The sequence below is a fragment of the Chlorocebus sabaeus genome, chromosome 12 (assembly GCF_047675955.1).
Source record: "Chlorocebus sabaeus isolate Y175 chromosome 12, mChlSab1.0.hap1, whole genome shotgun sequence".
Taxonomy (NCBI): Eukaryota; Metazoa; Chordata; class Mammalia; order Primates; family Cercopithecidae; genus Chlorocebus; species Chlorocebus sabaeus.
Genome location: NC_132915.1, coordinates 27,390,081 through 27,418,078, shown reverse-complemented (window position 1 = coordinate 27,418,078; position 27,998 = coordinate 27,390,081). Strand labels below are relative to the sequence as shown.

At 39.0% G+C, this 27,998-nt stretch overlaps 1 protein-coding gene and 1 long non-coding RNA gene across 3 annotated transcripts in view; one reads left to right on the top strand and one right to left on the bottom strand.

Moving 5' to 3' along the window:
• Window positions 1–16,042, top strand: part of MAMDC2 (MAM domain containing 2) — a 182,478-nt gene extending 166,436 nt beyond the window's left edge. For both annotated transcript variants that reach the window (XR_005240447.2, XM_007969453.3), the window contains exons 13-14: window positions 14,840–14,924; window positions 15,056–16,042. Coding sequence is in view for 1 of the 2 variants with exons in the window: in XM_007969453.3 (XP_007967644.3) it covers window positions 14,840–14,924; window positions 15,056–15,120 (150 nt within the window). In the remaining variant the exon portion in view is untranslated. The remainder of the gene's footprint in view (window positions 1–14,839; window positions 14,925–15,055) is intronic.
• Window positions 1–27,998, bottom strand: part of LOC140712920 (uncharacterized) — a 105,926-nt gene that overhangs the window by 57,496 nt on the left and 20,432 nt on the right. The window lies entirely within an intron of this gene.

Genomic DNA, 27,998 nt, shown 5'->3' with positions numbered 1-27,998 from the left:
GAGAACCACACCTGCCTTCTGATAGCCACAGATTTTACCTGCCTACCATGGGCCAAAGCTCCAGAAAGCTGTGGGAGATAACCGTCAGATTTCTGACTGTTCTTAAAATTGCTCTGTAGAATTCTCAAGTGTGACCTCCAACTAAAGGCACATCTTCCTATTCATTCTTACTTCTGGCTGATAAACCTCCTGGATCAGCAAGCACTCTTTGTCTTTAACCACTGGCTGCCTAGTCTAAACCCAGATCTTCCTGGGAAGAGAGATCCAAATTCAGAGTTTTATTTTGCACTAACCTATGACCAAAAATAATTTTCTACAGATATAAATGGGATGGAATTGCAGAAGCTCAGACGGCTAAGTTGCAGTGCAATCAAAGGTGCTACATTGTTAAAGAGCAAATGACAGGGAAGATGAGCCATTATCTGGGAAAGGCCCATTATCCCAACATGGATAAACTGTGTAGACATTTGGCAAAGAATAACAGGTAGCTTCAGGAATAATTTTATAGTGATTTAATGTCTGTTCAAAAGAAGAAAGTGGATGGCTCAGGAACTTACTAATATAATTGATCATTATTCAGAGATGATGGATTAATTTTGTTAGGTTATTAGGGTACTCATTCTCTATTCAAATGGTTCTCAAAGTGTGGTCCAGGTACCAGCAGCATCAGCAACACCTGAAATGCAAATGCACTTAATATGCAGATTCTCAGGCCCCACTTTAAAACAAATGAATCAGAAACTGAGGATTTGGGGGCCCCAGAAATCTGTTTTAATAAGCCCTCCAGGTGAATCTGATGTATGCTAAAGATAGAGAATCTCTATGCTAAACTAAATGAATCTAAATCTTTGGGGATGACACCTGAGCACTGATTTTTTTGTTTAACTCTCAAGCGATACTGATACACAAGTGCTCTAAGATTTGAGTTCTGGGGACAGGTAACTTCTCAGCATCTAGGCCTTGGGGATCAGACACATGGCCTTGCATATAACAGACTTACTGGGGAGGTAGTTACTTGAAATATTTTTTGAGTACAGAGTAGTGTGGCATCTGAAATGGCATCTAGAGCTCTTCAAATGATGCAGAATAGCCCTGGAGACTTCCAGCTCACAATCTGGGAAGAAGACTCCAGAATCCTCCCCCTTGGCTTAGAACAGAACAGATAAGAATCTCCTCTGGGTTAGTGATTCCCTCAGGAATCCAAATGATGACAGGGAGACCAGGCTGAACTAGCTGCCCCAAAACATCCTAGTGTCTAATAAAACAGATACACTCATATGCACATAGATCAGCCAACTGCTACATGCCAGGCACTTACAGTGCTAAGAGCTGTACGTAAGTTCTTTCAACTGATCCTACTGCCCCATTTTACAGGTGGGGAAAAGTAAATGTCTGGCTGATAAGTGGCTGAATAAGAACCAGATCTGCATGCTTCCAAAGTTTGTATCCCTAAACCACTGTTCTACACTGCCTCCCACCATAGAAGTTCCAAAATAATCCTCATTGGCCTGATGGTCACAAGCACTGCATGATTTTCGAGATATCTTTTACTGTCTGAGAAAGTTTATACATTCTCAAAATGGGGTAATAATTCCTAGTCAGCTGTGCTGACACTGCCAGAGTTAGAGTGAGAATCAAAGGAGATTATGTATGTGAAAGGGTTTTATAAACTTTAAAGTATCAAAATAAGATATTATCACTGTTCTAACAATATATTCTCACGTAAGTCTCCCTAGTCACTAATTCATATCATCATGGCAGAACTGGTATTCTCAATAGCTACATCAGGCATCCAGACTGAGCTCCTGTTGTTTGAGATCAAAATATCTCATCTCAATAAATATGTATTGTCCATTTGCTATTCTAGGTGCTGAAGATACTGCAATGAATATAATATATAAAGTTCTTATTTGTTTGGAGTTTACATTCTAGTGGGGAGGAGGTAGAAAATGCAAGCCAAGGCTGGGCACAGTGGCTCATATCTGTAATTCCAGCACTTTGGGAGGCCAAGGTGGGAGGATTGCTTGAGGCCAGGAGTTTGAGATCAGCCTGGCAACATATTGAGACCTTGTCTCTAAAAAAAAAACAAGCCAAACAAACAACAAATACATATATATGTATGTGTATATATATGTGTGTGTATATATGTGTGTGTATGTATATACATGGGTGTGTATATATGTATATATGAATATATGTATATATACACATACACACATACATATACACACATGTATATGTATATATGTATATGTATATATATGAATGTGTATATATATATAGAGAGAGAGAGTATGTAACATCAGATAATAAGTGCTATGAAGAAGTCAAGCTGAAACTGAGCTCATGGAAGTAGACAGTAGAATGATGGTTATCAGAGGCTGGGGGAAGCAGGAGGAGGGAATGGGGAGTTGTTGGTCAAAGGCTACAAAGTTTCAGATAAACAGGAGGAATATATTTTTGAGATCTGTTGAACAGAGGATGACTGTAGTCAATAATGTATTGCATATTTCAAAATAACTAAGAGAGTAGACTTCACATCTTACCATAAATAAGTGAGGTGATGGATATGTTAATTAGCTTGATTTAATCATCCCACATTTTGTGTGCTTATGTATATATAAAATAAATATCACATTGTACCCCATAAAGATATAAAATTGTGATTTATCAATTAAAAATAAGAAGAGGGGAAATAAGAGGAAGAAGAAGTCAAGTTGATCAGGTGGTGAGGGAGATATCAAGATGACTCCAAAGCTTTTGGTATGAGCAATTGCTAAAATGAATTCAGATATCATTTATTGAGATGAGGAAGACTTGAGACAAAGCAGACCTGGAGTAAGGGCAGTGTGTGCAGGAAGAAAATAGACTCCTGGGGTGAAATGTTCAGTTTTTTATGTCTATTAGAAATCCAATGGGTATAAGTAAATAATAGGATATGAGATGAGTTCAGGGAAGAGAACAGAGTTAGGGAAGTAAATGTCTACAGCATCAATGGGAGTGGGCAGGTAGAGATGGTATTTAGAGTGTGGTAGTACTGCTGCCATTTGAGATTGATCCTTTGGGGATAATATGTGGGTGGCCTCCTGAAGGCATTCCACTCATTAGATTATCCCTGTGGGAAAAAGAAATGCATCAAATGGCAAATTTTTTTTTTTTTTTTTTTTTTTAGTGGTTTAGTATAAGAATTTTATTATGTTAGTGGATTCTTCTCAGGTCAGGATTCAGATTAAGCTCAGCAGGGATGACTTGTTTCTATTACACAATTTCTGTGCCCTCTGTTAGGAAGCCACAAAACCTCAGGATGACTCACATTTCCAGTTCCTGGGTTTAGTGCGGGATATAAGGCCCACTCTAGGAATTTCCAGCTGAAGGAATGGACTACAGAGAATTTGCTGCTAAAGAATTGGGAGAGAAAAAGTAAGGGGGTTCCAATAGACTTTGAGTTTCTCTACCACACTTTGCTAGCTGTAGTTCAGAGGTCAAAAAAATGCTGCTGCTGCTACTGCTGCTACCACTGTTTCCCCCACTCACAAGAACCCCAGCATAACCAAAACAGCATGGTACTGGTACCAAAACAGAGATATAGACCAATGGAACAGAACAGAGTCCTCAGAAATAATACCACACATCTACAGCCATCTGATCTTTGACAAACCTGAGAGAAACAAGAAATGGGGAAAGGATTCCCTATTTAATAAATGGTGCTGGGAAAATTGGCTAGCCATAAGTAGAAAGCTGAAACTGGATCCTTTCCTTACTCCTTATACGAAAATTAATTCAAGATGGATTAGAGACTTAAATGTTAGACCTAATACCATAAAAATCCTAGAGGAAAACCTAGGTAGTACCATTCAGGACATAGGCATGGGCAAAGACTTCATGTCTAAAACACCAAAAGCAACGGCAGCAAAAGCCAAAATTGACAAATGGGATCTCATTAAACTAAAGAGCTTCTGCACAGCAAAAGAAACTACCATCAGAGTGAACAGGCAACCTACAGAATGGGAGAAAATTTTTGCAATCTACTCATCTGACAAAGGGCTAATATCCAGAACCTACAAAGAACTCAAACAAATTTACAAGAAAAAAACAAACAACCCCATCAAAAAGTGGGCAAAGGATATGAACAGACATTTCTCAAAAGAAGACATTCATACAGCCAACAGACACATGAAAAAATGCGCATCATCACTGGCCATCAGAGAAATGCAAATCAAAACCACAATGAGATACCATCTCACACCAGTTAGAATGGCGATCATTCAAAAGTCAGGAAACAACAGGTGCTGGAGAGGATGTGGAGAAATAGGAACACTTTTACACTGTTGGTGGGATTGTAAACTAGTTCAACCATTATGGAAAACAGTATGGCGATTCCTCAAGGATCTAGAACTAGATGTACCATATGACCCAGCCATCCCATTACTAGGTATATACCCAAAGGATTATAAATTATGCTGCTATAAAGACACATGCACACGTATGTTTATTGCAGCACTATTCACAATAGCAAAGACTTGGAATCAACCCAAATGTCCATCAGTGACAGATTGGATTAAGAAAATGTGGCACATATACACCATGGAATACTATGCAGCCATAAAAAAGGATGAGTTTGTGTCCTTTGTAGGGACATGGATGCAGCTGGAAACCATCATTCTCCGCAAACTATCACAAGAACAGAAAACCAAACACCGCATGTTCTCACTCATAGGCGGGAACTGAACAATGAGATCACTTGGACTCGGGAAGGGGAACATCACACACCGGGGCCTATCATGGGGAGGGGGGAGGGGGGAGGGATTGCATTGGGAGTTATACCTGATGTAAATGACGAGTTGATGGGTGCAGCACACCAACATGGCACAAGTATACATATGTAGCAAACCTGCACGTTGTGCACATGTACCCTACAACTTGAAGTTTAATAATAATAAATAAATTTTAAAAAAAACAACAAACAAACAAACAAACAAAAACTCTAAGTGGTAGAAAATCCTAGTACACCCAGCAAACTTCACAAAGAATAAAGGTAATTCTCTCATTCCAAATACACACACACACACACACACACACACGCTTATGCACACTTTAGTTTACAAGTTAAAAATACAATGAACAGTAAGAGATTAAAAATTAGTAAATAAAGAAGAGAGAAGAGATGACATCAATAAATGAAATATGAAAAATCTTCAGAAGTACTGAGAATACTGCAGTTCAGTCTTACAAATGGATAACGTTAAGAGTTTATGCATAACTCAATGTTCGGAGAAAGAAAGGCAGTTTCAGGGAAAGCAGATGAGAGCCCCAATGTTGAATGTAGATTTGCTTTAGTTGAAATTAACTTTTCTCTTTTACTTCTAGTTAAAATGATTAGACAATGTAAAATATGTATTTACTAGATGCTCTTGCAGTTGAGAGATTAGAAAAGTGGAAGGGGGAGAGACACATATAGTGGTAGCAGCTGATTGGCAATTTACCCCCAAAATCTCATGTTCTGGATTCAAGGCTGGGTGGAAATGGCAAATTTTTAATCATGTTCCCTCCTAAGGGATTTATTAGTGCTAAGCAGAAACTGACTCACTATTGATCAAAAGCACAAAATCATTCTATTTCCTTTGGATTCCTTGATTGCCGCTCCTCCCCCACTTTCATGACTTTTCCTCCTTGGTTTCTTAGATTTTGATGCCATTGAAATAGTGTTATACAAATTCCCAGCTCACTGAAATATTTACATCCATCATATTATTAATTATACTGCCTAACAGTTACTAGGAATTTCTATGCACTGCATATTCAGCTAAGACTCAAGTTGGCCAGGTGCGGTGGCTCACACCTATAATCCCAGCACTTTGGGAGGCTGAAGTGGGGGGATTTCTTGAGCCTAGGAGTTTTGAGACCAGCCTGGGCAGCATGGCAAAACCCTGTCTCCTCTAAAAATACAAAAATTAGCCAGGTGTGGTGGTGCATGCCTATAGCCCCAGCTACTTGGGCGCCTGAGGCAGGAGGATCACTTGAGCCCAGGAGGCAGAGGTTGCAGTGAGTTGAGATCCCACCACTGCACTCCAGTCTGAAAGCAAGACTCTGTCTCAAAAAAAAAAAAAAAAAAAAAAAAAGACTCAGGTCTCCACAATTTCCTGTTTATGATGCCCATAGTAATTTTTTCTTGGTGCCCCAAAACCAAAAGAAACACCTAACAGTTTCATATATTAAGTATTTGGATTCAAAAAACTTCAGTGTTTATGTTCTAACAACTTAGTAGCCATTTGAAAAAAATACTTAAAAATATTTTATCTAATTCTTAACCAAAATTATGTACTAATAGAATGTATATACCTGTTGGGCACAAACTTCCCAACTTGGAATCAGATTGGATACACTACCCTTATTTTATGTTCCACATTGATTTCTACACAATGCTTGCTTTTAATTGCAGCAGCTACCAAAAAACTCAGCGCAAAGAAGACATGTTATCAAAAGGAATATAGGTAAATCCCATGTTAAAACTTTGACCTTGAGCTAGCAGTTCACATGGTATCTGCTAAGTATTGAATACTGCCTTGTTTCCCTTAAAATTTCAAGCTATCCACAGCACCCCGTGAATGTAATTGGGCACCCTGGGGTACCTCAGCACACACTTTGGGAACCAAGGACATATATTATCTTATTTAATCCTACCTTTGTTATGTTTATTATCTAAATAAACAAGTATTTGTTCAGTAGCTATTTGATTTGGATAGACTTGGTTAGTCTTAAAGTGCAAAGATAAGTCGGCTTAATCCTATTGTCAATGTAGAAAAAGAGGTACTACTACATATTTATAATACAAGGGAGAAATCATAGTACTATAAAATGGTGATCACTACTGTACTAAGAAAATTCAGAAGAGAAAGTTGCATAAAATCAAGTGTTTGGCCAAATCATAGACTATTCAGAATATAATTCCTTCAGGTAATTTTGTTTATTATTCTTTTCATTACAGACTTGAAGGCCAAAAAAAAACAGATTTTATTGTTGTTCAGAGAACCAAAAGTCTTATTATCTGCACTCCTATCTAGATGTGTTAGGACATTTTTTTCCCTCTTCTTGCCATTTATTTGGATTCTCATTTAGGGTTGTGTATTAATCAGGATTCTCCAGAGAAACAGAACCAATAGAGGAGAGAGAAACAGAGAGACAGACACAGAAGGTGAGAGAGAGAGATATGAAAGGGGATGTATTAAGGAAATTGGCTCGTATAATTATGAAGGCTGAGATGTCCCATAATATGCTATATATAAGCTGGAGAAACAGGAAAGCTGGTACCATAGCTCAGTCCAAATCCCAAGGCCTGAGAACTAGAGAAGCCGATGGTATAACTATTAGTCTGCAGCCAAAGGCCTGAGAACCTAGGGTGCCACTGGTATAGTTCCAGAAGTCGGAAGACCGAAGAACCTAGAGTTCTGATGTCCAAGGGCAGAAGCAGACGGTGTCCCAGTTACAGAAGAGAGAGAAAACTTGCTTCTCCTCTGCCTTTTTGTTCTATCTGTATCCTCAAGCAATCTGATAGTCCCCACTCACATTGGGTGAAGACAGATCTTCCTTTCTCAGTCCACCAATTCGAACGCCAATCTCTTTCAGAAACACCCTCACATACATACTGAGAAATAATACTTTACCAGCGATGTGGGTATCCCTTAACCCAGTCAAGCTGACACCTAAAATTCACCATCACAAGTTGGATCCTTAGAATTTTTATAAACAGGGGGGCATGCCCAAGATGGCCGAATAGGAACAGCTTCAGCCTCCAGCTCCCAGCAGGAGCGACACAGAAGATGGGTGATTTCTGCAATTTCCACTGAGGTACTGGGTTCATCTCACTGGGTCGTGTCAGACAGTTGGCGCCGGTCCTCAGGTGCAGCCCGACCAGCAAGAGCTGAAGGAGAGCGAGACATTGCTTCACCTGGGAAGCGCAAGGGGGAAGGGAATTCCTTTTCCTAGCCAAAGGAAATTGAGACACACAACACCTGGAAATTCGGGTAACTCCCATCCTAATACTGCCCTTTACCAAGGGTCTTAGCAAATGGCACATCAGGAGATTATATCCCACACCTGGCCTAGAGGGTCCCACGCCCACGGAGCCTCCCTCATTGCTAGCACAGCAGTCTGAGATCTAACTGCAAGGCGGCAGCAAGGCTGGGGGAGGGGCGCCTGCCATTGCTGAGGCTAAAGTAGGTAAACAAAGCTCCCGGGAAGCTTAAATTGGCTGGAGCCCACTACAGCTCAAGGAGGCCGGCCAGCCTCTGTAGACTCCTCCTCTGGGGACAGGTCATAGCCAAACAAAAAGCAGCAGAAACCTCGGCAAAGGTAAATGCCCCTGTCTGACAGTTTTGAAGAGAGCAGTGGATATCCCAGCATGGAAGTTGAGATCTGAAAACGGACAGACTGCCTGCTCAAGTGGGTCCCTGACCCCTGAGTAGCCTAACTGGGAGATATCCCCCACTAGGTGCAGACTGACACCTCACACCTCACATGACAGGGTACACCCATGAGACGAAGCTTCCAGAGCAAGAAGGAGACAGCAACACTCGGTGTTCAGCAATATTCTATCTTCTGCAGCCTCTGCTGCTGATACCCAGGCAAACAGGGTCTGCAGTGGACCTCAAGCAAACTCCAACAGACCTACAGCAGAGGGTCCTGCTTGTTAGAAGGAAAACTAACAAAGAGAAAGGACATTCACACCAAAACCCCATCAGTACATCACCATCATCAAAGACCAAAGGCAGATAAAACCACAAAGATGGGGAAAAAGCAGTGCAGAAAAGCTGGAAATTCAAAAAATCAGAGCGCAACTCCCCCTCCAAAGGAACGCAGTTCATCGCCAGCAACGGAATAAAGCTGGATGGAGAATGACTTTGATGAGCTGAGAGAAGAAGGCTTCAGTCGATCAAACTTCTCAGAGCTAAAGAAGGAACTACGTAACCAGTGCAAAGAAACTAAAAACCTTGAAAAAAGATTTGACGAATGGCTAACTAGAATAACCAATGTAGAGAAGTCCTTAAAAGAACCAATAGAGATGAAAACCATAACGCGAGAACTACGTGACAAATGCACAAGCTTCAGTAACTGACTCGATCATCTGAAAGAAAGACTATCAGCGACTGAAGATCAAATGAATGAAATGAAGCGAGAGAAGTGTGGAGAAAAAAGAGTAAAAAGAAATGAACAATGCCTCCAAGAAATACGGGATTATGTGAAAAGACCAAATCTACATTTGATTGGTGTGCCTGAAAGTGATGGGGAAAATGGAACCAAGATGGAAAACACTCTGCAACATATTATCCCGGAGAACTTCCTCAACCTAGTAAGGCAGGACAACATTCAGATTCAGGAAATACAGAGAACACCACAAAGATACTCCTCAAGAAGAGCAACTCCAAGACACATAATTGTCAGATTCAACAAAGCTGAAATGAAGGAAAAAATGTTAAGGGCAGCCAGAGAGAAAGGTCAGGTTACACACAAAGGGAAGCCCATCAGACTAACAGCAGATCTCTCGGCAGAAACTCTCCAAGCCAGAAGAGAGTGGGGGCCGATATTCAACATTCTTAAAGAAAATTTTCAACCCAGAATTTCATATCCAGCCAAACTAAGTTTCATAAGTGAAGGAGAAATAAAATCCTTTACAGACAAGCAAATGCTTAGAGATTGTCACCACCAGGCCTGCCCTACAAGAGATCCTGAAGGAAGCACTAAACATGGAAAGGAACAACAGGTACCAGCCATTGCAAAAACATGTCAAAATGTAAAGTCCATCGATGCCAGGAAGAAACTGCATCTACTAGTGGGCAAAATAACAGCTAATATCATAATGACAGGATCAAGTTCACACATAACAATATTAACCTTAAATGTAAATGGACTAAATGGTCCAATCAAAAGACACAGACTGGCAAATTGGATAAAGAGTCAAGACCCATCAGTTTGCTGTATTCAGGAGACCCATCTCACATGCAGAAACACACATAGTTCAAAATAAAGGGATGGAGGAAGATCTACGAAGCAAATGGGAAACAAAAAAAAAGCAGGGGTTGCAATCCTAGTCTCTGATAAAACAGACTTTAAACCATCAAAGATCAAAACAGACAAAGAAGGCCATTACATAATGGTAAAGGGATCAATTCATCAGGAAGAGCTAACTATCCTAAATATATATGCACCCAATACAGAAGCACCCAGATTTATAAAGCAAGTCCTTAGAAACTTGCAAAGAGACTTAGACTCCCATACAGTAATAATGGGAGACTTTAACATCCCACTGTCAACATTAGACAGATCAACAAGACAGAAAGTTAACAAAGACATCCAGGAATTGAATTCAACTCTGCACCAAGTGGACCTAATAAACACCTACAGAACTCTCCACCCCAAATCAATGGAATATACATTCTTCTCAGCACCACATCACACTTATTCCAAAATTGACCACATAGTTGGAAGTAAAGCACTCCTCAGCAAATGTAAAAGAACAGAAATTATAACAAACTATCTCTCAGACCACAGTGCAATCAAACTAGAACTCAGGACTAAGAAACTCAATCAAAACCACTCAACTACATGGAAACTGAACAACCTGCTCCTGAATGACTACTGGGTACATAACGAAATGAAGGCAGAAATAAAGATGTTCTTTGAAACCAATGAGAACAAAGATACAACATATCAGAATCTCTGGGACACATTTAAAGCAGTGTGTAGAGGGAAATTTATAGCACTAAATTCCCACAAGAGAAAGCAGGAAAGATCTAAAATTGACACCCTAACATCACAATTACAAGAACTAGAGAAGCAAGAGCAAACACATTCAAAATCTAGCAGAAGGCAAGAAATAACTAAGATCAGAGCAGAACTGAAGGAGATAGAGACACAAAAAAAAAATCCAAAAAAATCAATGAATCCAGGAGCTGGTTTTTTGAAAAGATCAAAAAAATTGATAGTCCGCTAGCAAGACTAATAAAGAAGAAAAGAGAGAAGAATCAAATAGATGCAATAAAAAATTATAAAGGGGATATCACCACTGACCCCACAGAAATACAAACTACCATCAGAGAATACTATAAACACCTCTACGCAAATAAACTAGAAAACCTAGAAGAAATGGATAATTTCCTGGACACTTACACTCTCCCAAGACTAAAACAGGAAGAAGTTGAATCCCTGAATAGACCAATAACAGGCTCTGAAATTGAGGCAATAGTTAATAGCCTACCAACCAAAAAAAGTCCAGGACCAGATGGATTCACAGCTGAATTCTACCAGAGGTACAAGGAGGAGCTGGTACCATTCCTTCTGAAACTATTCCAATCGACAGAAAAAGAGGGAATCCTCCCTAACTCATTTTACGAGGCGAACATCATCCTGATACCAAAGTCTGACAGAGGTACAACAAAAAAAGAGAATTTTAGACCAATATCCCTGATGAACATCGATGCAAAAATCCTCAATAAAATACTGGCAAACCGAATCCAGCAGCACATCAAAAAGCTTACCCACCATGATTAAGTGGGCTTCATCCCTGGAATGCAAGGCTAGTTCAACATACGCAAATCAATAAACATAATCCAGCATATAAACAGAACCAAAGACAAAAACCACATGATTATCTCAATAGATGCAGAAAAGGACTTTGACAAAATTCAACAGCCCTTCATGCTAAAAACTCTTAATAAATTCGGTATTGATGGAACATATCTCAAAATAATAAGAGTTATTTATGACAAACCCACAGCCAATATCATACTGAATGGGCAAAAACTGGAAGCATTCCCTTTGAAAACTGGCACAAGACAGGGATGCCCTCTCTCACCACTCCTATTCAACATAGTGTTGGAAGTCCTGGCTAGGGCAATCAGACAAGAGAAAGAAATAAAGGGTATTCAGTTAGGAAAAGAAGTAGTCAAATTGTCCCTGTTTGCAGATGACATGATTGTATATTTAGAAAACCCCATTGTGTCAGCCCCAAATCTCCTTAAGCTGATAAGCAACTTCAGCAAAGTCTCAGGATACAAAATCAATGTGCAAAAATCACAAGCATTCTTATCCACCAGTAACAGACAAACAGAGAGCGAAATCATGAATGAACTCCCATTCACAATAGCTTCAAAGAGAATAAAATACCTAGGAATCCAACTTACAAGGGATGTAAAGGACCTCTTCAAGGAGAACTACAAACCACTGCTCAGTGAAATCAAAGAGAACACAAACAAATAGAGTAACATACCATGCTCATGGATAGGAAGAATCAATATTGAGAAAATGGCCATACTGCCCAAGGTAATTTATAGATTCAATGCCAACCCCGTCAAGCTACCAATGACTTTCTTCACATAATTGGAAAAAACTGCTTTAAAGTTCATATGGAACCAAAAAAGTCCCCGAATTGCCAAGACAATCCTAAGCCAAAAGAACAAAGCTGGAGGCATCATGCTACCTGACTTCAAACTATACTACAAGGCTACAGTAACCAAAACAGCATGATAGTGGTACCAAAACAGAGATATAGACCAATGGAACAGAACAGAGCCCTCAAAAATAATACCACACATCTACAACCATCTGATCTTTGACAAACCTGACAAAAACAAGAAATGGGGAAAGGATTCCCTATTTAATAAATGGTGCTGGGAAAATTGGCTAGCCATAAGTAGAAAGCTGAAACTGGATGCTTTCCTTACTCCTTATACGAAAATTAATTCAAGATGGATTAGAGACTTAAATGTTAGACCTAAAATCATAAAAACCCTTGAAGAAAACCTAGGTAATACCATTGAGGACACAGGCATGGGCAAGGACTTCATGTCTAAAACACCAAAAGCAACAGCCACAAAAGCCAAAATTGACAAATGGTATCTAATTAAACTAAAGAGCTTCTGCACAGCAAAAGAAACTACCATCAGAGTGAACAGGCAACCTACAGAATGGCAGGAAATTTTTGCAATCTACTCATCTGACAAAGGGCTAATAACCAGAACTTATAAAGAACTCAATCAAATTTACAAGAAAAAAACAACCCCATCAAAAAGTGGGCAAAGGATATGAACAGACATTTCTCAAAAGATGACATTCATACAGCCAACAGACACATGAAAAAATGCTTGTCATCACTTGCCATCAGAGAAATGCAAATCAAAACCACAATGAGATATCATCTCACACCAGTTAGAATGGCAATCATTAAAAAATCAGGAAACAACAGGTGCTGGAGAGGATGTGGAGAAATAGGAACACTTTTACACTGTTGGTGGAACTGTAAACTAGTTCAACCATTGTGGAACACAGTGTGGTGATTCCTCAAGGATCTAGAACTAGAAATACCATTTGACCCAGCCATCCCATTCCTGGGGATATACCCAAAGAATTATAAGCCATGCTGCTATAAAGACACATGCACACGTATGTTTATTGCGGCACTATTCACAATAGCAAAGCCTTGGAATCAACCCAAATGTCCATCAGTGACAGACTGGATTAAGAAAATGTGGCCCATGTACACGATGGAATACTATGCAGCCATAAAAAAGGATGAGTTCGTGTCCTTTGTAGGGACATGGATGCAGCTAGAAACCATCATTCTCAGCAAACTATTGCAAGAACAGAAAACTAAATACCGCATGTTCTCACTCATAGGTGGGAACTGAACAATGAGATCACTCAGACACAGGAAGTGGAACATCACACACCGGGTCCTATTGTGGGGAGGGGGGAGGGGTAGGGATAGCATTAGGAGATATACCTAATGTAAATGATGAGTTAATGGGTGCAGCACACCAACATTGCACATGTATGCATATGTAACAAACCTACACGTTGTGCATATGTACCCTAGAACTTAAAGTATAATAAAAAGAAAAAGAAAAAAAAAATTTTTATTAACAGTATTTTGCCACTAGTCTGTCATTAAAGCTTCTTTGAAACATTAATTCAAGTAACTTTATAAAAGTATTAGTTAATTTATATTCTTTGATTTAATTTTAGGGATGGTTTAAATAAAATTTATGGGTTTTTAAAAATTTAATTTAAATTATACACTACTCCAATGAAGACTCATTTGCTTATAAAATGAATAGAGCAAATGTGTCTTCTGAACAACTTTCATTACCCATGGGCCTCCGTGGACCATTCAGTAATTTATTAACCATTGTTGGGACAGCCTTAGAGCTGGTTAAGTAATCTATTTTTCCTACAACCACAATATCTGATCAGTTATATTCTTCTCAGAATCTAAAGTTATAAAACTGATTCTCTCTTCTGCCTGAGCTGTGTCTTTGATGTTGTGGTATTTAACATAAGTGAACCCTTATCTTTGGTAAACTTCATTATTATGCTTTTCTGTTCACACATGGGTATCATCAGTCATATTAAATGTTTCCACCTAGTAGCAGTATCAGAAGTAGATTTATGGAGTGCTAAGGGAAATTTAAGTTTCTGAGCACCTCACTTTCACAGACCCTTTGTGAGTGCTGGGGGATGCTGGAAGCAGAGTGTTCCAACTGGGAAGAGGAAACCAGGTTACCACCAGGAAGCGTTTCTAGGCAAGCATTTCTGGGAAATTGGTAAAGAGATCTCAGAAGACAGGGACCTGAATCTTCAAGGCTTCAGTAATTTATTGTTTCTTTAAATTCCAAATAAATATTATCTTTAATCTCTAGATTACAATTTGTAATTTGGTATCCTTTTCCTTAAAGGGATCCTCAAGAGCAATCTAAGTTTTCATATCTACAAAGCCTGGATCTGCCCTGACCAGCACTGTATTATCAGGATGATTCTATTTCTAAATTCAAACATATTATTCTTTCAGATTATTTTTGAAGCCATTCGAGGAGTATCGATAAGAAGTGATATCGCCATTGATGACGTTAAATTTCAGGCCGGACCCTGTGAAGGTAATATTTTTTCCCAATTATATAAGCTTGACTGAAAATGGACTTTGCAATACTGTTTCAAACTACAAGAATACAAATTAAATATTTTTCTATAATAAATACTGTTATTGTATATTTGTCTTTCCTGACAGAAATGGAAGATACAACTCAACAATCATCAGGACATTCTGAGGACTTAAATGAAATTGAGTATTAAGAAAAGATCTGAATTGGATTAACGAGACAAAAATCATACCTCTCCTCAATCAAAATGAAAACAAAGCAAATGAATACTGGACAGTCTTAACAATTTTATAAGTTATAAAATGACTTTAGAGCACCCTCCTTCATTACTTTTGCAAAAACATACTGACTCAGGGCTTTTTCTTTTTGCATATGACAACTGTTACTAGAAATACAGGCTACTGGTTTTGCATAGATCATTCATCTTAATTTTGGTACCAGTTAAAAATACAAATGTACTATATTGTAGTCATTTTAAAGCACACAAAGGGCACAATCAAAATGAGATGCGCTCATTTAAATCTGCATTCAGTGAATGTATTGGGAGAAAAATAGGTCTTGCGGGTTTCCTTTTGAATTTTAAGTATCGTAAATATTTTTAAATATTATGGGGTGTCAGTAATATCTGCAGAATGAATGCAGTCTTTCATGCTAATGAGTTAGTCTGGAAAAATAAAGTCTTCTATGTTTTATTCATAGAAATGGAGTATTAATTTTTAATATTTTCACCATATGTGATAACAAAGGATTTTTCATGAATGTCCAAAGGTAAGTCAGTATTAATTAATGATGTATTACAAGGCAATGCTACCTTCTTTATTCCCCCCCTTTGAACTACCTTTGAAGTCACTATGCGCACATGGATAGAAACTTAACTCTTTTTTGTAAAGCAAGCTTAAAATGTTTATGTATACATACCCAGCAATTTTTATAAATGTGTTAAACAATTTTACTGATTTTTATAATAAATGTTTTGGTAAGATTTTGAATACTATACATTCAGGCAGATATACTAAACGGCTTTTTATTGTTTAGAAAATTGTATATATATGTTTGTGTATCCTAACAGCTATTATGAAATTATAAAATTACCTAATAAAAATAATTTGAAAATCTTTTCACTAGCAATTAACTCATTTCTACATTATTTGTCTTCATCAGAGTATCTTCACTACATAACTACAGATTCTAATTTGAATCTCTACTCTGCCACAACAAAATGCTTAAGTCTTTTATTAGTGACATAAGCACTCTATATATTAATACAATAATTATTACTTTTTTCTCTTAATTTTCCTTTTCTCCACTGATACAATAATTTTTATAGCATGCTTTATTTCACACAGACTATCTCAATTTTTTATCTCATTAGAATGTAAACTCATATCCTAACATAGAGTATAAGATTTCTTGCTGTTTTGTTTACTTTTGTATTCTCAGTACCCAGAAAGTATCTGGAATAGTAAGTGTGCAACAAAAAAAATACTTGAATGAATGAATGTCTTTCCTGCTTCGGTAAGATGGAAATATTTTAGCTCTTTCACAGATAAGGAAACAGAGTCTCAAAAGAGTGAAGAAATTACTCACGATTTTGTATCTGTTAAATGGAGGAATTTAAGAGTCTGGTCTGATTCAAAGGCTCATACCTCTTAACTACTTTGTGTAGCCAAAAGTCCATTGTTTCCCTGAAGTTGGGAGGGTTTCCCACTCAAGAGTGTCCAAATTCATAAATTAATCTGTTAAGAGCTTTATCTTTCTGAATGCAAAGAAAACAAAAAAATCTCAGCTACACAAGATACATATCCTGAGGTTTATGGAGAAAATAAAATTTTATAATAAAATTTTGCAAATCAAATTCTATTTATGATTAATTGCCTATAGTGGAGGAAATTCCTAAACAGAGCTGAAACATAGGGGAAGGAAGATTTCAAGATGTTGACCTATTCAGCTGCGTACTAGGCCAGGCATAATTCCTCCAAAGCATTATTCTTGTCCAGAGCTACAGTTACATTTGCTGAATTAAGGAGTGAAGATTGTATCTTCAGGACTCAACACAGTATCTGGTACCTAGTAAGGGGGTTATAATATGTGGTGAGTAAATAAAGTCATTCAACAGCCTCCTTGCTGGTGACATAAATCCAAGGTAATAATCACAGCTAACATGTGCTGAATACTATTTTCAGACATTTTTCAAAGAGTCTGTTTCGCTGCCACATCTGTGTTCTTATCCTTACAAGGTCGCCTCCTGAACGTGATAGCTCTACCAGCTCCATCCTCAATGTCAATTTTCACTCTAGGCAAAGATTCTAAGTTTCCCTCTTTCAAGAGGATTTATTGGCTACCAAAATTGCCTCTAAGGTTGCTAAACTGGGAATCCTACTAGAGATGCCAACTTTGGAAACTGGGGGAAAAGAGGTGGGGGTTGGGGTACCAGATATTGGCTTGGGGCAGAAAAGGAGGTAATTATTGCCAGTTGTTGCTGAGAAACAACCTGAAGTTAATCTAAGAGAAAAAAAGGAGGTGGATAGTGAGCTGCTTAACTCACCTTTCCTCATTTATGCTCCTTTGACAAAATTCAATTGTTTGATGCTTCTTTTCCCTTTCCAGGTTGCCCTTGGCATTCATTTCAACTATATTTCACCTTCGTTTTAACTATATTTCACCTGGATGAATACACGGAAAGGATAGTAAGCACAGTATAGGTTTCTCAGATTTAGAAATGCCCAGGGAGAAGAAATGCTAGCTAATAGATACTGCTTAACAATTTAAGCCCCGTGTTGGCTTTTATTCCAATTCTCAGCAGCACCTAAACATACAAGTGCTTCAAATGGAAATTGCTTTCTCAGACAGATTGCCTTCTCTTCTATAATTTCCTGTCTAGGATGGGGATTATTTGTGTATAGAAGGGAGTGAAGAACTGAATACTGAGAAAATAGTGCCTGTGATGAAGGGTTTGGTTTAATATGGAGGAAGAAAAGGTTCAACAAAGATTTCTAGAGAACTCCATGCTCCAGGCATTGTACTGAGCATGGAGGTTACAAAAATGCCCACAGATTAGTGAGGAAGAGAGAGAGATAAACCAGTAAACACTGTTTGGAGTGCTAAATACAAAATGACCATAAGCCCAGGGTGCTATGGGAGGGCCTCCGGGGGGCATCTGACCTGGCAGGGCAGAGGCAGCCTCCTGGCTGCAGTCTGGAGAGAGCAGTGGAAACCAACAGTGCCCACTTGCACTGTGTCCCTGATACCTTCATGTCTTCTCTCACACTCTGAGGGCTAAGACCTGGGCTCTGTGACTTCTTGGTCTCATGCCAGGGCAATGTTTCCTTGTGTGATTTAACCAGAACTGGGAGAAAAAAAACCCAAAAAACTGAGTATCTGTAACTACTACATATGGATTACTATAAAGAGGTAATACAGCACAGTGATTAAGGACACTGTTTCTGGATTTACGCTGTCCTTTTAAATCTCAGGTCTGCCACTTACAAACTATGTGACTGAAGGCAAGTCACTTACACCCACTCCCACTCCTTTTCTTAGTCTGCAAAATGGGGCAAAGACTTATTCCTGCTTCTTAGGTTGCTGCAAAGATTAAATGAGAATAGTATGAGCACCTATAACAGTCTCAGACACACAAAAGCCATTCTAGTTTACAAGGTTTCAGTGAAATTTCAGATAAATCATGGTGATTTTTATGTATTCTTTTTCTATGAAGGAATTGTGAGTTTATAGTGCCATCTTAAGGATAAAACAAACATATAATCTTGCCATTTTATCATCTTTTTCTTTATTACTCACAGTACAACTCATTTTGACTAGTAGCTGGGTAATGCTCTCCCCTGTGTTCTTCCCACTCCACTTGCCCCTAGTAAAATCCCACTTGCGCCTAGCAAAATGTATCATTGCTAAACCTAACTTCTTGTTTATCTCCTCAAGAATGCTTACTTACTCAGTTTTGTATCCCCACTGCCTAGCGTACTCAAAAGATTTCTGGATTAAATAAACAAATGCTTAGTAAAAGCATTTCGTTTAGTACAAACATGCATGTGGGTTTCAAAAATCACAAGGAATAAATGGTGCTCTTTGATCCATTACAATTTCATTGGTCATTTTAATATATTTGTCTGGACATTACTCTCCCCAGATAATCCAAGCCTCTAACATTTCATAAATGAACCTGGCTGCACCGTGTATATTTAAAAATATGCGGTGAATTCAAACCCAAATCAAAAGCCCCACTGACTATAAAAAAAATATGGCAAGAAAGGGTGGGGGGGGGAAATGGAAAACAGATACGTAAAGGCAGGTGAGTGAAACATCACAATGTATACCTATTGATATCATATAAACATATTGCTTATTCAAAAAATAAACGTGGCAAGATATATATGCTTGAGAACATGAAGGTATTCTATGTGGCAAAATGAATTATCTCAATGCTGCCCCGTTCCCCCATACACATGTGTACACATACACAAGACAAAACATTTAAAAATTCTTGGTGAAATTTGACAACCTTTATTGTAAATGAATACCTAAGCTGGTAAGAAAGTAAGGGAAATGTCCAGCTACCCTCTGAAACCCCTCCTCGGCTTTGAAAAAGAGAACTGAAAAGCAGAGATATAAGTACATAAGCTGACACTATAGCTACCTGGAGGGAGGCTGTCAGTCTTGGTAATCTGGGGGCTTAGGCTCTTAAACCATAAAGGGATCAGGAAAGAGCCTGCCAAGGGGTGGGGAGGATAGAACAGAGACTTCATAAATAAACCCAAGACTCTTGAAGAGCTACATTTTTACTAAAAGGGTAAATCCAGACAATAAAATAAAAATAAAAATCTTCCTTCAGCACAGGGAGATTGTTAGGATGCCAGCTCTTCTCCATTTAGACTGTGGCATGGGATATAGGAGTTCTTCCTTGAGAATTCCTAATTATATTACACAAATTTAGAGTGCAAACTTACCCTGCCCTCATGATCTGGGAATCCACAAGCTCAAAGTTTAACGTGAGAATATGTCCCTGGCTAGTGATATTCTTGGGGCAGCTGGCTGAAATTAATATAAAATTCTTTAGGAGACCGTGCACTCAACCTAGGCTGTGCACAGTTCACACATATAAAACTGCACTGAGGAAAGACTCGCAGTCCAAAACTACAGAACATTTAGTGAAAGAATCCACTAACAGCAAAAATGAACTGTCAAGAAACGAAGAATTATGTACCCAAGACTTCATAAGGTGAAAATTGTTAGTAGACACTTTAAAAGAAGTATTTTTTAAATGATTAGAGAAAAATATATAACAAAGCCAATACTCTATGAAAATGCAGATAGTTTTTGTTTTTGTTTCTTTTTTTTTTTTTGAGAGAGAGTCTTACTATGTTGCCCAGACTGGAGTACAGTGGCTATCCATAGGCACGATCATGGTGCACTATAGCCTGAAACTCTGGGCTTACGTGATCCTCCTGCCTCAGCCTTTCAAGTCGCTGGGACTATAGGCACATGCCACTGCACCCAGCAAATCTACCCAGCAGGTAGATTTTTTAAAAACTGAATAGAACTTCTACATAATAGTCATAAAATTAAAAATTCAGTGTGAAAGGCAAACAAGCAATTAGGCATATCTAATAGAAAGAGAATGATGAACTGGAATACAAGGTAATAAAGCAGACTACAGCACGAGAGATCAAGAAATGGAAAATATGAAGAATAGGAATGAGAGTCAATGTATCGAAATCAGTGACAGAAAAAGAGTGGGGGAGAGGTAATGCTCAAAGGGAGAATATTTGAGACTGTTGCAGAATTGATTATAGATAAAAATGTTCAAAATCATGAAGTTCAGTAAATTCTGAGCAATATAAAAAATAAATCTATACCTAAACACATTACGAAATTATGGAATACCAAAATCAAAGAGAAAAATGCAACCAAAATGAAAAGACAGATGAACCTCAAAGGAATGAAAATCAAACAAAATCTAACCCATCAATAACGAAGCAAATGAGAAGACAGGGAAATAAAAGCTTTAAAATGTTGAGAGGAAATAATCTCCAACCAGAATGAGGACAAAATAATGTCATTTTCAGATAAGAAAGAAATCATGGTAATTTTGCTGGCAAGATGGCCGAACAGGAACAGCTCTGGTCTGCAGCTCCCACTGAGATCCATGCAGAAGGCAGGTAATTTCCGCATTTCCAACTTACGTACCTGAGTCATTTCACTGGGACTGGTTGGACAGTGGGTGCAGTCCAAGCTGGGGGAATGGAAGCAGTGTGGGGTGTCACCTCACCGGCAAAGTGCAAGGGGTTGGGGAACTCCCTCTCCTAGCCAAGGAAAGCCATTAGGGACTGTACCATGCACTCAGGCCCAGACACTATGCTTTTCCCATGTTCTTCACAACCTGCAGACCAGGAGATTCCCTCCAGTGCCTACACCCTATACCACCAGGGCCCTGAGTTTACAGCACAAAACTGGTGGCCATTTGGGCAGACACCGAGCTAGCCGCAGGAGATTTTTTCTAATACCCCCAGTGGTGCCTGGAATGCCAGCGAGACACAACTGTTCACTCCCCTGGAAAGGGGGCTGAAGCCAAGGAGCCAAGTGGTCTGGCTCAGCAGGTTCCACCCTCACGGAGCCCAGCAAGCTGAGATCCACTAGCTTGAAATTCTTGTGCCAGCACAGCAGTATGAGCTCGACCTGGGATGTTCCAGCTTGTTGCGGGCAAGGGCATCCACCATTGCTGAGACTTAGGCAGGCAGTTTTACCTTCACAGTGTAAACAAAGTCGCCCAGAAGTCTGAACTGGGCGAAGCCCACCGCAGCTCAGCAAGGCCACTGCAGCCAGACTGCCTCTCTAGATTCCCTCCTCTCTGAGCAGGGCATCTCTCAAAAAAAGGCAGCAGCCCCAGTCTTATAGATAAAACCCCCACCTCCCTGGGACAGAGCATGTTGGAGAAGGGGCGGTTGTGGGTGCAGCTTCAGCAGACTTAAATGTCCCTACCTGCAAGCTCTGAAGAGAGCAGCAGATCTCACAGCATAGCGTTCAAGCTCTGATAAGGGACAGCCTGCCTCCTCAAGTGGGTCCATGACCCCCGTGTATGCTGACTGGGAGACACCTCCCAGTAGGGGCCAACAGACACCTCATACAGGAAAGCTCTGGCTAGCATCCAGCAGGTGCCCCTCTGGGAGGAAGCTTCCAGAGGAAGGAACAGGCAGCAATCTTTGCTGTTCTGCAGCCACCACTGTTGATACCCAAGCAAACAGGTTCTGAGTAGACCTCCAGCAAACTCCAGCATACCTGCAGCAGAGGGGACTGGCTGTTAAAACGAAAACTAACAAACACAGAGGAATAGTATCAACATCAACAAAAAGGACGTCCACTCAGAGACCCCATCTGAAGGTCACCAACTACAAAGACCAAAGGTCACCAACTTCATAAATCTATGAAGATGGGGAGAAACCAACACAAAAAGGCTGAAAATTCCAAAAACCAGAACACCTCTTCTCCTCCAAAGGATCACAATTCCTCGCCAGCAAGGGAACAAAACTGGATGGAGAATGAGTTTGACGAGTTGACAGAAGTAGGCTTCAGAAGGTAGGTAATAACAAACTCCACTGAGCTAAAGGAGGATATTCTAACCCAATGCATGGAAGATAAGAACCTTGAGAAAAGGTTAGACAAACTGCTAACCAGAATAACCAGTTTAGAGAAGAACATAAATGACCTGATGGAGCTGAAAAACACAGGACGAGAACTTTGTGAAGCATACACAAGTATCAATAGCCCAATTGATCAAGTAGAAGAAAGGATATCAGAGATTGAAGATCAACTCAATGAAATAAAGCGAGAAGACAAGATTAGAGAAAAAAGACTGAAAAGAAACGAACAAAGCCCCAAGAAATATGGGACTCTGAAAAGACCAAATCTACGTTTGATTGGCGTACCTGAAAGTGACAAGGAAAATGGAACCAAGATAGAAAACGCTCTTCAGCATATTACCCAGGAAAACGTCCCCAACCTAGCAAGACAGGCCAACATTCAAATTCAGAAAATACAGAGAACACCACAAAGATACTCCTCGAGACGAGAAACCCCAAGACACATAATCATCAGATTTTCCAAGGTTGAAATGAAGGAAAAAATGTTAAGGGCAGCCAGAAAGAAAGATCAGGTTACCCACAATGGGAAGTCCATCAGATTAACAGTTGATCTCTCAGCAGAAACCCTACAAGCCAGAAGAGAGTGGGGGCCAGTATTCAACATTCTTAAAGAAAAGAATTTTCAACCCAGAATTTCATATCCAGCCAAACCAAGCTTCATAAGCAAAGGAGAGTTAAAATCCTTTACAGACAAGCAAATGCTGAGCGATTTTGTCACCACCAGGCCTGCCTTACAAGAGCTCCTGAAGAAAGCACTAGACATGGAAAGAAACAACCGGTACCAGCCACTGCCAAACCATGCCACATTGTAAAGACCATCAATGCTATGAAGAAACTGCATCAACTAACAAGCAAAATAACCAGCTAGCATCATAATGACAGAATCAAATTCACACGTAACAATATTAGCAGGCTAAACACCCCAGTTAAAACACACAGACTGGCAAATTGGATAAAGAATCAAGACCCATCAGTGTGCTGTATTCAGGAGACCCATCTCACATGCAAAGACACACATACGCTCAAAATGAAGGGATGGAGATTTACCAAGCAAATGGAAAGCAAAACAAAAAACAAAACAAAAAAAGCAAGGATTGCAATCTGAGTCTCTGATAAAACAGACCTTAAACCAACAAAGATCAAAACAGACGAAGAAGGGGATTACATATGGTAAAGGAATCAATTCAACAAGAGGAGCTAACTATCCTAAATATATATGCACCCAATAGAGGAGCACCCAGATTTATAAAACAGGTTCTTAAAGACCTACAAAGATACTTAGACTCCCACCTAATAATAGTGGGAGACTTTAACACACCACTGTTAATATTAGACAGATCAATGAGTCAGAAAATTAACAAGGATATCCAGGACTTGAACTCAGCTATGGACCAAGCAGACCTAATAGACAACTACAAAATTCTCCAACCCAAATCAACAGAATATACATTCTTCTCAGCACCACATCGCACTTATTCTGAGACTGACCACATGATTGAAAGTAAAACACTCCTCAGCAAATACAAAAGAACAGAAATTACAACAAACTGTCTCTCAGACCACAGTGCAATCAAATTAGAACTCAGGATTAAGAAACTCACTCAAAACCGCACAACCACAGGGAAACTGAACAACTTGCTCCTGAATGACTAATGGGTAAATAATGAAATGAAGACAGACATAAAGATGTTCTTTGAAACCAATGAGAACAAAGACACAATATACCAGAATCTCTGGGACACATCTAAAATAGTGTGCAGAGGGAAATTTATAGCACTGAATGCCCACAAGAGAAAGAAGAAAAGATCTAAAATTGACACCCTAACATCACAATTAAAAGAACTAGAGAAGCAAGAGCAAACAAATTCAAAAGCTACGAGAAGACAAGAAATAACTAATATCAGAGCAGAACTGAAAGAGATAGAGATACAAAAACCCTTCAAAAAAAAAATCAATGAATCCAGGAGCTGATTTTTTAAAAAAAGATCAACAAAATAGGCCACTTTTTAAAAGATCAACAAAATAGACCACTAGCCAGACTAATAAAGAAAAAAAGACAGAAGAATCAAATAGATGTAATAAAAAATGATAAAGGGGATATCACCACCAATCCCACAGAAATACAAACTGTCATCAGAGAATACTATAAACACCTCTATGCAAATAAACTATAAAATCTAGAAGAAATGGGTAAATTCCTGGACACATACACCCTCCAAAGACTAAACCAAGAAGAAGTCGAATCCCTGAATAGACCAATAACAAATTCTGAAATTGAGGCAACAATCAATAGCCTACCAACTAAAACAAGCCCAGCACCCAGATGGACTTACAGGTGATTTCTACCAGAGGTACAAAGAGGAGGTGGTACCATTCCTTCTGAAACTATTCCAAACAAGGGAATAAGAGGGAATCCTCCCTAACTCATTTTATGAGGCCAGCATCATCCTGATACCAAAACCTTGCAGAGACACAACAAAAAAAGAAAATTTCAGGTCAAAATCCCTGATGAATATCAGTGCTAAAATCCTCCACAAAATACTGGCAAACTGAATCCAGCAGTACATCAAAAAGCTTATCCACCACAATCAACTCTGCTCCATCCCTGGGATGCAAGTTTGCAATCAACTTGGCTCCATCCCTGGGATGCAAGTCTGGTTCAACATAGGCAAATCAATAAACGTAATCCATCACATAAACAGAACCAATGACAAAAACCACATGATTATCTCAATAGATGCAGAAAAGCCCTTCAATAATATTCAACACCCCTTCATGCTTAAAACTCTCAATAAACTAGGCATTGATGGAACATATCTCAAAATCATAAGAGCTATTTATTACAAACCCAAGGCCATCATACTGAATGGGCAGAAACTGGAAGCATTCCCTTTGAAAACTGGCACAAGACAAGGATGCCCTCCCTCACCATTCCTACTCAACATAGTTTTGGAAGTTCTGGCCAGGGAAATCAGGCAAGAGAAATAAATAAAGGGTATTTAATTAGGAAAAGAGGAAGTCAAATTGTCCCTGTTTGCAGATGACATGATTGTATATTTAGAAAACCCCATCGTCTCAGCCCAAAATCTCCTTAAACTGATAAACAACTTCAGCAAAGTCTCAGGATACAAAATCAGTGTGCAAAAATCACAAGGATTCCTATACACCAATAACAGACAGAGTCAAATCATGAGTGAACTCCCATTCACAATTGCTACAAAGAGAATAAAGTACCTAGGAATACAACTTACAAGGGATGTTAAGGACCTCTTCAAGGAGAACTATAAACCACTGCTCAAGAAAATAAGAGAGGACACAAACAAATGGAAAAACATTGCTCATGGATAGGAATAATCAATACTGTGAAAATGGCCATACTGCTCAAAGTAATTTATGGATTCAATGTTATCCCCATCAAGCTACCATTGACTTTCTTCACAAAATTGGAAAAAACTAAAGTTCATATGGAATGAAAAAAGAGCCCACACAGCCAAGACAATCCTAAACGAAAAGAACAAAGCTGGAGGCATCACACTACCTGACTTCAAACTATACTACAAGGCTACAGCAATAAAAACAGCATGGTACTGGTATCAAAATAGATGTATAGACCAATGGAACACAACAGAGGCCTCAGAAATAATGCCACATATCTACAATCATCTGATCTTTGACAAACCTGACAAAAACAAGCAATGGGGAAAGAATTCTCTATTTATTTATTTATTTATTTTAATTTTATTATTATACTTTAAGTTCTAGGGTACATGTGCATAACGTGCAGGTTTGTTACATATGTATACTTGTGCCACGTTGGTGTGCTGCACCCATCAACTCGTCAGCACCCATCAACTCGTCATTTATATCAGATATAATTCCCAATGCAATCCCTCCCCCCTCCCCATGATAGGCCCCAGTGTGTGATGTCCCCCTTCCCGAGTCCAAGTGATCTCATTGTTCAGTTCCCACCTATGAGTGAGAACATGCGGTGTTTGGTTTTCTGTTCTTGTGATAGTTTGCTAAGAATGATGGTTTCTAGCTGCATCCATGTCCCTACAAAGGACATAAACTCATCTTTTTTTATGGCTGCATAGTATTCCATGGTGTATATGTGCCACATTTTCTTAATCCAGTCTGTCACTGATGGACATTTGGGTTGATTCCAAGTCTTTGCTATTGTGAATAGTGCCGCAAAAAACATACGTGTGCATGTGTCTTTATACCAGATGGATTCACAGCTGAATTCTACCAGAGGTACAAGGAGGAGCTGGTACCATTCCTTCTGAAACTATTCCACAATCAATAGAAAAAGAGGGAATCCTCCCTAACTCATTTTATGAGGCCAACATCATCCTGATACCAAAGCCTGGCAGAGACACAACAAAAAAAGAGAATTTTAGACCAATATCCCTGATGAACATCAATGCAAAAATCCTCAATAAACTACTGGCAAACTGGATTCAGCAGCACATCAAAAAGCTTATCCACCATGATCAAGTGGGCTTCATCCCTGGGATGCAAGGCTGGTTCAACATTCGCAAATCAATAAACATAATCCAGCATATAAACAGAACCAAAGACAGGAACCACATGATTATCTCAATAGATGCAGAAAAGGCTTTTGACAAAATTCAACAGGATTCTCTATTTAATAAATGTGTTGGGAAAACTGGCTAGCCATATGAAGAAAGCCAAAACTGGATCCCTTCCTTACACCTTATACAAAAATTAACTCAAGATGGATTAAAGAGTTAAATGTAAGACCTAAAACCATAAAAACCCTAAAAGAAAACTTAGGCGATAACATTCAGGACATATGCATGGGCAAAGACTTCATTACTAAAACACCAAAAGCAACACAGCAAAAGCCAAAACTGACAAATGGGATCTAATTAAACTAAAGAACTTCTGCACAGCAAAAGAAACTGTCATCAGAATGAACTGGCAACCTACAGAATGGGAGAAAATTTTTGCAATCTATCCATCTGGCAAAGAGCTAATATCCTGAATCTACAAACAACTTAAACAAATTTACAAGGAAAAAAAAAACTCCATCAGAAAGTGGGTGAAAGATATGAACAGACACTTCCCAAAAGAAGTCATTTATGTAGCCAATGAACATATGAAAAAAAAGCTCATCATAAATGGTCATTAGAGAAACGCAAATCAAAACCACGATGAGCTACCATCTCACGCCAGTCAGAAGGGCAATCATTAAAAAGTCAGGAAACAACAGATGCTAGAGAGGATGTGGAGAAACAGAAATGTTTTTACCTTGTTGGTGGGTGTGTAAATTAGTTCAACCATTGTGGAAGACAGTGTGGCAATTCCTCTAGGATCTAGAACTAGAAATACCATTTGACCCAGCAATCCTATTACTGAGTATATACCCAAAGGATTATAAATCATTCTACTATAA